Genomic DNA, 12,084 nt, shown 5'->3' with positions numbered 1-12,084 from the left:
TCAACTCCAGTACTGAAATCCAAACCCAACTAACAACACGCAGCCCTCTCTCCACCGAGGCCCTTCCAGCGGCAGGGTGTGGGCTGTTTAAAGCGCTTTCGGGGGCAGTGACTGCAGGGGGCCCCCCTGCCTTCTCAGCCTCCCTGCCGTGCAAGGAAAGCTGGCTCAGAAGCAGGGCCAGCAGCCTGCCAGGGCCGAAGGCATGACCGCACAACTTTTGAGGAGAGTGATTTCAAAGTATTAAGGGGGGAGGTTAAATCGGGCTACTGTAATTGAAATGACAAAACCGGTGGGTTAATTAAGTCCCTACAGAAGGATGAACTTGTGATCAGCTTGCTTGAAATCCAAAGTCAAGGGCACCAAAGACTTAAACTGTCACCCCCTGCGGGGCTGGGAAGGGAAGGAATGAAAACTTAACACACCCGGGGCTGTCCCGGTGAACACTACTGCCACAGCCTGTGTCTGGGGAGGTTGTCCACAGTTTCCCAGCTGCAGTGATGGTCTGCAGGAATCCGCGCCACCTCTGGTGCCTCAGGAATGCTAGCACCTTTCTCCTGACAGAGTCACAAGCAAGGGACAGGAGGACACAACCTGGCCTCAGAGGTGGCCAGGCTTCACCAATGTACAGGGCCACATACACATACAACCAGGCCACCTCCTTGTGGCAAAGGTGCAAAGACACTCCTCCTCAGGGGGCTATGGGTGAGAGCAGGCGCCTGCAGCAGCGGGCAATCACCTAGCACTGCCTGCACTTTGGCCTGGACAGATGACCTCATGACCAGTCAGACGGCAAATTCCTCAGACATACTTTCAGGTGCTCAGGTGGCCGCAGGCCATGGGCTTCTGGGACATTGGGGAACTGGGGAACTGAAGTACTTTTATAATTTTAGGCTCTCCCAGATCACAAAGAATCTTTCAGCTAGGAAACTAGCAACTGTGAGACCCCCCCCTCACACCCCAGCAATGTTTGCTCTGTTTTTTTCTAAGAGAAGAATCTGGTATCTAAACACATCACTTCAATCTGACCTATGTTCAGGTTTATATTAACCACCTGACGACCAGAGTCCATAAACTATGTAGCGGGCCAGGGCTCAGGTTGCATTGGCCCATACAGGGCAACGCTAGAGACCAGGATTCCCGCTTTAAAAATAACTGTGGGATCAAGTTCTACAGCACTGCCCTGGCCAAAGCCCTGCCCTCTACAGCCCAACTCCACCCAAGCAAGGGAACACTGCTGGAGGGTGGGCATCCTCTAGCCTACTCCAACTTGCTCAAGATCACTGCGAATGAGGTTGGCCCTGCCCACGCCCATCAGGTCTGGCCTGGTGATACCACACTGACCCCTGGATAGCAGGAAAAAGGAGGAAAAAAAAAAAAGGAGGACCCCAGCAGAAGCAGATGCCCTGCAAATGAAACCATCCTAGGAGGCCCCAAGAATAATGGTCCCTGGTGTATTCGGCACTGTAAGACAAATCACACCCTGGCCTGATAGCCAGTGTCTGCAGAGTAAAAGTTCCATGATGTCAACTCAACTCTAGGCAAATGGGCTCCCAGCCGGAAGCATCAGAACACCTGGCTTCAGGTGAGCTGCACACCAGGCCCTTCTTGACTTTCACTTCAGTCCCAAGCATTTCTTCCCCGGCACTTGGTAGTCTAATCATTCCACCTGAGGACTTCCAAAATAACCTTCACAGCCCAGACTCCACAGCCCTGAGACTCAAGCATGTACCCAGTGTCCCACCCACACCTTGGACTCAGCTGATCTCCATGCACACCCCATGTTCCCAGTCTCACAGGGCCTGGCACCCAGCAGTCCACAGATGTCTCTGGAGAACAGGGATGGAGGAGGACAGAACTGCACTCAGGAGCAGGAGTCATCCACTGTAGCACACAAGAGTCCCCTGGAGAGGCTGTTAAGACAGACACTCCTAAGCCCCACCCCCAGAGACACTGACAGCAGGTCTAGGTGCCCGAGAGGCTGCATTTCTAACAAGCTCCCAGCTGATGCTGAAACAGCTGGTCCATAGTCCAAAATGTAACCCCTGAGAGTGGCACTTTCTAGATGTTCAGTGAATGATGAATGGATAGGACGACCCTAAAGGTGACCTTTCATGGAGCAGTCTCAGAACGAGTCCCCCAGTCTCTCCCTTCTGTCACAAGTCAGCCAAGAGAGCACAATTCCTCCCTACCCACCCACCATTCAAAATCTGGGCCAGCTTCCCTTCTCCCCAGATTCTCACCAACTGCCCAGCCAGACAGGTGCTGTCACTCAGAATCCTGACACCATCCAAGCATGTGCCTTGGCACATACATGCACTTGTCTACACACTCACATGCACGTGTACACACGCTCAGATGGCTACACAACACTTTCCCTAGCAGAACAGAAGTTGTTCAAAGGTGTGCTATGTCCACCATGGTGCCTCACTCACAGTGGACACTCAAGAAATGGATTATGTATGGATTTAAAAAATGAATGAATGAAATTCCTATCCCCTCAAGATTGCCCAAATTCCACTGGATTAAGGAGGACACACGAAGCAGCAGGAGCAACAGGGACAGCAGTGCTGCCCCACACAGGGCTGCTCCGGGAGCGGCCCAGGCAGGGGAGAGACTGCGGCACCTCCGGGCCTCCCCAGGAGCAGGCCTAACTCAGTGCAGACTACATGAGGGCCAGCAGGGCCGGGTCTCCAGGCCCCTGGGCCCCACAGACTTTGAAAATCTCTCGCCGCCATATTCCCTACTCCCAGGCTCTGCTTTAACGGGCTGGAGCTGAGCTGAGGCTGGATGGTGCAGCCAAGGAGATGCTCCACAGTGCACAGTGACAGAGACAGAGACAAGGCGTGGAGCTCACAGGCTGTGAGAAAGCCCAAAAGTGAGGGACGGAAGATGAGGGGCCACCTCCTTGGCTTGCTCAGCAGGAGCATGTGAGGGAAGATGGAGGATGCGGAGAGGGGAGCGGTCAGGCCCGCAGGCAGAAGGTGAGCGGCTAGAGAGCACAGCGGGTGAGCACACGGGGGTGCTGGGGACAGCAAGCAGCAGCCAGGCTCCGAAACAAATGTATGAAATACTGAAAGAAACAAACAACACCAGCAAGACTGAAAAAAAAAAAAAAAAAAAAAAAAGAGCCTATTTGCCCCTCTCTGCCATTTCTAAGAGCTGAGCAGAGACGCAGAGCCACAGGGGCCCCAGCGGTCTGAAGGAAGAGTCACAGGTCTTCCAGCGCAACACTGCCCCACCAAGGCCACTTCCTTCCGACCCCAGGCCTCCTCCCTCTGCTACTAGCCCAGGGGGCAGAATGGCAGGCCAGCTGGGGACAGGAGAGGGGCAGGCTCTTCAGATGGACCTGCGCTCCAATCATAGCTCTGACACCTACCTATGTCTGTGTGACCCTTGGCACGTGAGCCAAACTGGACTAGAGTTTCTCACCCCCATAAAATAGAACAATAGACAATATGTTCTCAACAGAGCTATAATGCGTCGAAAGCATCTAGAATTTGCAAAAAAGGACACAACCAACAGAGTGAAAAGGCAACCCAAGGAACCAGAGAAAGCATTGCGAATCGAATGTCTGGTGAGAGATTACCATCCAAATCCATAAAGGCCTACAGCTCAACAATACAAATCAAATTAATTAAAAAATGGGCAAAGGACGGCCAAAAGAAAACACAGGGTCAACACTCCAATAGGTACAGGCATAGAATTCCTCAGTAAGAATCCTAAAGTTCTAGAAATAAAACCAAGAGTTAATGAAATAACATCAAATTAAAAAGCTTCTGCAGAGCAAAGGAAACAATTCAAAGTGTGAAGAGAGAGTCTACAGAATGGGAGAAAATCTGCCGTCTACCATTCTGACAGAGGATTAATATCCAGAACATATAAAGACTCAAAAAAACTTAACACCAAATAAACAAATAACTCATTTAATAATTGGGCAAACACACTAAACACACATCTCTCAAAAGAAGAAATACAAATGGTCAACAAATATATGAAAATTTTGTTCCATATCCTTAATATCCTTATCAATCAAGGAAATGCAAATCAAAACTACACTCAGCCAGGCACAGTAGCACATGCCTGTAATTCCAGAGGCTCAGGAGGCTGAGGCAGGAAGATCTGAAGTTCAAAGCCAGCCTCAGCAACTTAGCAAGGCCCTGAGCAACTTAGTGAGACCCTGCCTCAAAAAAAATAAAAATAAAAAGGGCTGGGATGTGGCTCAGTGGTTAAGCATTCCTGGGTTCAATACCCAGAACAAAAACAAAACAAAACAAAAAACAAAAAAACTACACTACTGAGATTTCATCTCACTCCAGTTAAGAATGGCAGCCATCAAGAACACAAATAATTATAAGTGCTGGTGAGGGTGTGGGGCATTCAGGAACACTTATACACTGTTTATGGAACTGTAAATTAGTATGACCACTACAGAGATCAGTATGGAGGTTCCTTAAAAGACCAGGCAGGAAACCAAGCACCATATGACCCAGCTATCCCACTCCTCAGCATTTATAGAAAACAATTAAAATCAGCATACTTCAGCAATACATGCATACCCATGTTTATAACAACACAATTCACAACAGACAAGCTATGGAATCGGCCTAGATACCCATCAATAGAAGAACGGACAAAAAAAAAATGTGACATATTATGCAGTTCTAAAGGAGAATGAAATTATGACCTCTGCAGGAAACAGATGAACTGGAGTAGAATAACAGAAAGTCAAGTTTTGTAAGTCCCTCAAAAGATAAGGAATGGATCCACCATACAACCCAGCCATTCCACTCAGTTTTTATCCAAAAGAACCAAAATCATGATTTTTCTCTCCTATGTGGAAACTAGAGAGAAGAACGGAGAAAAGAGGCTCTTCATGCCAACAGAAGGGACGCCAGTCGGACAGAGGATGGGGGAGAAGGAGGAGGGAAGTGAAAGGGGAAGTACTGGGCAAGGAAATCGGCCATGTTATGTGACACACATACGAGGATATCACAATGAATCCCACCATTGTGTATAATTAAATGAACCAATTAAAATGGGCAAAGGACTTGAACAAACATTTCCTCAAAAATGACATACAAATGGCCAATTAGCCTATGAAAAAACATTCGACATCTCTAGTCATTATGGAAATGCAAGTTAAAACCAATGGGTATCACCTTACACTCCTGAGCATGGCTACTACCAAAAAATAAAGCAAAGGACCCAGAAACGAAGTGCTGACAAAGCTGTGGAAAAACAGGGAAGCTTGATGTGCTGTTGGTGGGAACATAAAACGCAGCCATCATTTTACGGAAAACAGTCTGCAGTGCCTCAAAAAATTAAAAATAAAATTTCCATATGATCTAGCAATTCCATTTCTACAGACTCAAAAGAATTGAAAGTAGGGTCTCAAAGAGATACTGGAACACCTGTGTTCGTAGTCAAATGAGGAAAGCAACTCAGGCACCCACCTGTGGAGGGGTAGAGAACAAAACCTGGTGGACACACTCAACAGAATATTACTCAGCCTTCAAAAGGAAGGAAAATCAGACCCAAGCTACAGTATGATCAACCTTGGGGATATTCTGCTAAGTGAAGCAAGTCAGTCACAAAAAGTGAAATACTGTATGTTCGTGCCTATTTAGCAGGGCACAGAGACAGAAACTCAGGGAGAGAAAGGAGAATGGTGGCTGCCAGGAGCCGGGGGGAGGGAAATGGGGAGTCATTTAGTGGGTACAGAGCTTCAGTTGTGCAAAATGAGAAAGCTCTAGAGATTAGCTGTTCAACAGTGTGAAATGTACTTACTGTCACTGATCCATACATTGAAAAATAGCTAAGAACCAAACTTTACAGCACGTGCATTTAACAATTTTCTTAGAAAGTATCCAGAACTGTGGTTTTTCAAATTTCAGCAAGTATAAGTACAACCTGTTAAACATGCAGATTCCACAGCCCCTTCCCCACAGAACCTGATTCAACAGTCTAGGTCTAAAGCCCAGGAATCAGCATTTCCATAAACACCCAGGTACACTTGGCTCATTAAGAACTCATTCATTTCCTTCTTCTGAAGGATAAGGGGATGAGCTTTCCAACATTCTGCTCTGCGCATCGGCATCCGTGTTTTTAAGAAAGTGTGTGTATGTGATATGCATATCTGTACCTACAAAGAGCAAAGAAAAACCTCAGGCAGGTCCCACCACAGGCACGGAGGTGACCCTGCAGTCCTCGGGGAGGCTGGATCTGTAAAGCCCCTGTGTGCGGCCCTGGGCTCCAAGCCCACAGGGCTCTCACATTTCTGCCTGGACAAGCTCCACATCTTGCCAGAGCATGTCAAATAAATCAAACACATGCCCACAGGATGTCCCCAACAAGGGAGGTAATGTCTTGCACACACCGCAGTGGCCTTGCCTCCCAGGTGGCTGGAGAGAGATCTGACTCAGGCAAGGCCACTGCAAGCAGCACACAACACAGGGAACCACAGCTCCCAAGGGCGGTCCTGGGAGCAGAAGGCCAAGGAGGGCCGGGGGACCGGGGAGAGGGAGGGCAGCCTGGGAGGGGCAGCTCCCTCAAGGAACCGCTCACTGCCTGACTGGTGTGAGGCTCTGCTCACACGGTGTCCTCGGCCCGAAGACATCCCAGCCACGGGGTCGCGCGCCATCTTCATCATCATGAAGGCACCTTCCACACTTCCCAAGCTCGACTCCAGTACCTTCATGACTTTGCAGTGTCGCACGCGGCACAGGGTCCCAGGCCACTCAGGTTCTAAAGCAGCGAGGCCACAGAGCGACAGAGATTAAACTCCGGGCCCTGCCCTTACCTCTTCCAAGGCCCTGAGAGTTCATGTGGCCATGCAGTTTTATGACACCTACAAAGCCAAGGCATTCTTGAACTCTCTTCTAATAGTCCAGTCATCGCCAACAAATTATTTAAGTATCAGACCCACAGAACTGGAAGCTGCTGCTGGACACCATGAGGATCCCTCACCTTTGAAAGGGCCAAGTGCAGGCACATCCATTAGCTCATTCAGACTTCCTGACTGACTACCGATAGGTAGGTTTTATTTGTAAATCATATTTACAGTTAAGAAAATGGGGATTCAGAAAAGTTCCATGACTTCCCTAGGGTTGCCTAGAGTCCCAGAGAGTCTGAAACACAAACCCAAGTCCAGTGTTTGCTCTACTATATCATCAATTCCTACTGATAAGAATGAAACAGTAACCACAAACAGAAAGGCACTCTAAAAATAAATAAATACGCTTCTCTTTGGATCAGCCCATTAACAAACCCTTAATAATAACTGCCAACTTTTATTGATCACTTGCCACGTGGTAGGTACTGAGCTAAATTTTTCTTGCAATACTTTATAACTCACCTTGATCCTATAAAATTAAGATACAGTCATTAGCTTCACTCTGCAGATGAGGAAACTGAGACTCAGAAAGGCTTATTAATTTGCTCAAAAAACACACAGTAAGTAGGAAGGTCAAGACTTAGGCTGAGGTCTAATTCTAAAGCCCTTGCACTTAACCATGATCCAATATTCTAGAAGTGGAGAAGGCCCACCAGCAGAACGCAGGCAAGGTATGGAAAATGCCTTTAGCCTACATGGGGGACCTAAAGGCAAGAAGGAATGAACAAAAAATGTAGATTAGAGAAGATGACTTCAGGTTCTAAGGAACTGGTAATTGCCACATCAACTGCTCTTCATGGGTGTTGCCCAGATCCCTGCAGAAGCCCCATTTCTCAAAGGCTCCACTTGAATATTGAGCATGGCACAATTCCTCAAAGCACCCCACAAGATTTCCAGCAAGAAAGGTGTCACCAGCTCCTGTAACTAACCTTTCGAGTACACTGAGATTTTCAGTTAGTCTGGGTCTGTCAGAGCTTATCTTTTTCTAACTTTTCTACGGCTTTTCTGGTGCAGCTGATAAGATTTGCTAGCCCTGTTAAAATGAGATGAGATCCAGCCAGCTGTCGGGAAATGTACAATGAGATTATACTGAGAAGGAACCACCAGAGACAAAGGCCCCTAAAGAGGAGCTGGCCTGCTGTCTGCTTTTGTGGCTGAAATCCATGGGCCTCTGGTTCTTGGGTGGGGGCAGGGAGCAGAGAAGGGGCAACAGCCATTTGCTTTATGCCCTCCTGTCGTCTCCCTCTGGGCCCTGCTGAACAGGCCGTGGAGGACAGGGGACAGAGGAGCTGCATCTTTAATGGAGAGAAAGATAAGGCTGATTTAAGAAGAGCTGTGTGCTGGTAACAGAGGACAAAGATGATCCTGGGTCTACCTTGTTCCCCATGCCTGTCTCTGAGGCCCTGATGTTCTGTGATCCTGTATCCCTGGTCCTTGTGCCTTGCTTGCACTGAAGCGACCGTGGAGCACTCATCAGCATGCCTACCATCCCTCCTGGATGGGTACTCTGGGTCTGGAGCGCCCAAACGGGACATCTCACCTTGCACACAGGTGCCCCAGGTGTGGGTGTCCACTGCTGCGCTCAGGTCACACAAGCCGACGCCCCAGAATATGCCTGGGGGTCAGGTGCACGCTCCTCTGCACCCACGTGACCGCAGAGAGCTGGACCCCGGGCCAGGCAGGTCAAGTGACTGTGCCCAGCCCATGCCAGGTGGGCCCCTCACCTGCGCCGGGCTTGGGGGCGCTGCTTGCACCCGGTCCCCCAGCTCCCTCCCGCCTCCCGCCGCAAGGCCCGGCCGGGGACGCGAAGCCGCGGCGCGCGCTGGGCCCGGCAGAGGCCGCCCGGCCTGTCCCCGCGGCGGGCCGGGCACGGAGCCCGCAGGCCTCGGCGCGGCCCGGCTCCTCCCGCCCGCCCGCCCCTGGGCCCGCGGCCCGCGCCGCCCGCCCGCCCCCGGGAAGGCAGAGCCGGCCGGCCGAGCCTCCGCGGCGCCCGCCCGGCCTCACTTAACTGTTCCCCGCTGGGGCGGCGGCGGCGGCGGCTGCGGCGGCGGCGGGTCCCGGCTCCGTCTCACGCAGAAGCAGCTTCTCATCGCCCGGGCGGCGCGGGAGGGGCCGGGCCCGGGGCCCAGGCGACGGCAGCCGGCGCCGCAGCTCGAGCGCGAGCCTCACCGGGGGGCGCGGCGGCGGCAGGGGCGGGGCGCGGCCTGGCGGCGGCGGCGGCTCCCTCCGCGGGCCGCGGCGGCGGGCCGGGCTCCGGGGGAGGCGCCGGGCGCCCGCGGCTGGCTCGGGCGGGCGGGCGGGGGAGCGGAGCCCAGGCGTCCGGAGCCCGCGCCGCCGCCGCCCACCGCGGCCCGCCTGGCCGCCCCCGAGCTGGGCCGGCCGCCCCGGGCGTCGGCTGCCCGCCCCGCGCCGCGCCTCTCGGGGCCTCGCCCGCTGGGCTCGCCTAGGCCTCGCGGCACCTGGAGCGCTCCTGCTCGGCCGCGGGTTCCTGGCAGCCCAGGCCCAGTGGCCTCTTCCAGGGACACCCGCCCACCAGCCCTTCCGGGCCTCACTGACCCCGGGGAGCCCCTCGGCTCTTCCCACCGCCTCGCTGCCCCAGCGCGAGCGCAGCCTGGCCGGCCTCCTGACCCCGATCTCCCAGCGGTTCTCGGCTTCCCCTGTTTTGGGCAAATGATTTACCCACAGAGGCCGAGAGCTAGGTTTGTGAAGCCGGCCTCAAGGAAGCATCTAGAGCAAGAGGTTTAAGCAGGAGTCCTGCCCCTGCAGTACTTGGAGAAAGGTACAAGCCAGAGGATGGAATGGAGCTGGCTGAGGAGGGGGGTCCAGAGCTGAACCCTCTGCTAGAGCGGCTGGAAGGAAAGGCAGGACCAGACCTTTCCCTGCTTAACCAAGTATGCCCTACAAAGCCCCAGCCAGGAGCCCCAGGCGGAGAGGTGTGCCATTTCAAAGGGTGCTGGCCAGGAAGCTGGCTCATTTGGAGCAGAGGACCATGCAGGAGTGATCAGCATCAATTTGCTAATGCATTTAGTCTCATTTTCACACATCCTAGGCTCTTCCAAAATAGCTTGATCCTAAAGAGAAGGATGCCAAGCAGAATTGGCTGTCGAGGAAAACATCCTGTGGGGAAGCCACTCAAGTGTATGCATTCCAAGCATCTGTATCACTCAGAAATGCCACTGGCTCAGATGGTTTTACAGTAAGTTCTATCATACCATCAACGGACAGACAACCCTTGTGTTATTAAAACTGTTACATAGGGGAGGAGTGGGAAGAAAGAAAAAAGACAAAATTTTTTTTTCATTTTCCAGGTTTAGCATAACCCTCATACTGAAATCCAAGAGAGGTAACACCAAAAAGGAGAACTGCTGATAAGTTTAGAACACTACTCCCCAGAGAATTTAATGTGTTCTTATCGAAAAAGGGTTTCTGTAGTCTACTAACTTTAAAAAGTACTGCATGCCACTTACAGTACCTTTTAGGGAATCACAATAGCTGTTAGTATATTGAGGTCTCTATGAAGCCCAGGAGTAAAGAAACCTGTTTGGTTTGTTTAACCTGTCATTCCCCCAATTCATCTGGGCCAGGACCACCTTTCCAAAGCTCATTGATTAATCTCCAATATATGAATCAACACACTTAAGCATATAGTAGTTGCAAAGCTACTAAATAAAATTTTATCAGTTTGAATTCAGTTGGCTTGAAAAACAAATCAAAATCCACCATGATCATGCAATATATATTCCAGAAGTGGAAAGGTAAAACATTAGGGAATTTGTAAATACACTGCATTGTTAAAGGAAAATAAGTCATGACTTACTACCAACAGAAGATTACTTTATAAGTATTTGCTAAGTCTCAACATCAATGACTTACAAATTTTTAAAAATAGTAAGCTAGGAAGAAAATTTGAACTTCTTAACATGACAAAGTTTTGTTTCAGAAGCCATCAACAACACTAAATACCAGTGATTTCCATTCAGAAAGTAAGATGGAAAACATATAAAGGTGAAACCTTAATAGTATTCTCATTTGAACCAGAAGCAAAACAAGCATGCCCACTATGATTGTTACAAGCTAAAACCAATGCAATAAGATAAGAAAAATGAATAACAGATATGGATACTGGGAAGGAAGAGAACACTTTCATTATTTGCTCATGATTTAAATGTTTCCCTAAGAGTAAAAATCAAGAGAATCCAATTAAAATATTTCAGACTTGGGTAAGAATAACACCAAAATCAATGACTCCTAAATGTGAAAGGGGAAACCTTCTTTTCTGAATACAAGGACTTATATTAGAATTTGACTCATGGACTTTTCACCTTCTAGGAGGATGAGTGAGTTTGGAAGACGTGATTAATGAGTTCAGGAGAAGGAATTGGAGAACAGAGGTTTCTGAATTCCCTTTGTGAATCTGAATTTGGCTGACTACAAAAGCAAATATTTTTATGTGATTTCACTATTCAATAACTGAATCTGTTTCTGGGAAAGAGAAATACTATTGTTCTGTAATGCCTGCAACTATAAGACTAAATCTATCTACTTGAAGGTGAAATATGCTAAGTCTTCTTAGCTGTACATCAAAAGCTATACTTTCTAATCATATTTATCCATAATATAAGTAATATTTTTATTTCCTATCCATCTCTTCTATGCCTCAGTTTGTTCTAAACTTAGAAGGGAAGGAGGTATTACTTGTAGGATTCCTCACGTACAACACTAAATACTAGCGATTGCCATTTAGAAAGTGTGATAGAAAAAAATATTTTCACATTAACAATAAATATTCCAAGTCATGTATTAAACATATGCTTAACAAGAAATGGTAAGGTACATTAGAAAAAAAACTGTAAAGATTTACAGAAGGACACAAAAGAAAATGTTTTTAAGTGGAAAAAATAACACAAATACCTGAACAGAAAGTCTCAACATTGAAAAAATATCATATATTCCCAACTCAATGTATAAATCCACATCAAAGGATCAATGTGATTTGGAGGGTGAGTGAGATAAAACATGACAAAATTACTGTAAAGCTTATTTGATAAATAAATATGGGGAAATACCCAAAAAAATTGAAATAGAAGAATAATGAAGGAATATTGCTCTAACAGGTATTAAAATATAAGATAAATCTTGAGTAAATAAAACTATGGGCCACTAGTGTAGAAATACACACTTTCATTGCATAC

General features: G+C 48.9%; 1 protein-coding gene across 3 annotated transcripts in view; it reads right to left on the bottom strand.

Annotated features, from left to right (window-relative positions):
* The window catches only part of MVB12B (multivesicular body subunit 12B), a 184,233-nt gene extending 174,882 nt beyond the window's left edge, over positions 1 to 9,351 (bottom strand). Inside the window, exon 1 of one of the 3 annotated variants that reach the window (XM_079112963.1) lies at positions 8,902 to 9,351. In XM_079112963.1, coding sequence (XP_078969089.1) covers positions 8,902 to 8,982 — 81 coding nt within the window. In that variant the 5' untranslated portion in view covers positions 8,983 to 9,351. Of the gene's footprint in view, positions 1 to 8,432; positions 8,669 to 8,901 lie in introns of those variants that run through there. The other 2 variants (XM_079112966.1, XM_079112965.1) reach the window with 2 other exon arrangements.
* Positions 9,352 to 12,084: the final 2,733 nt, after the last annotated feature.

This window comes from Sciurus vulgaris (assembly GCF_902686455.1).
Source record: "Sciurus vulgaris genome assembly, chromosome: 15".
NCBI lineage: Eukaryota > Metazoa > Chordata > Mammalia > Rodentia > Sciuridae > Sciurus > Sciurus vulgaris.
The sequence above is the reverse complement of the archived record's forward strand: the minus strand, read 5'-3'. Positions and strand labels throughout refer to the sequence as shown.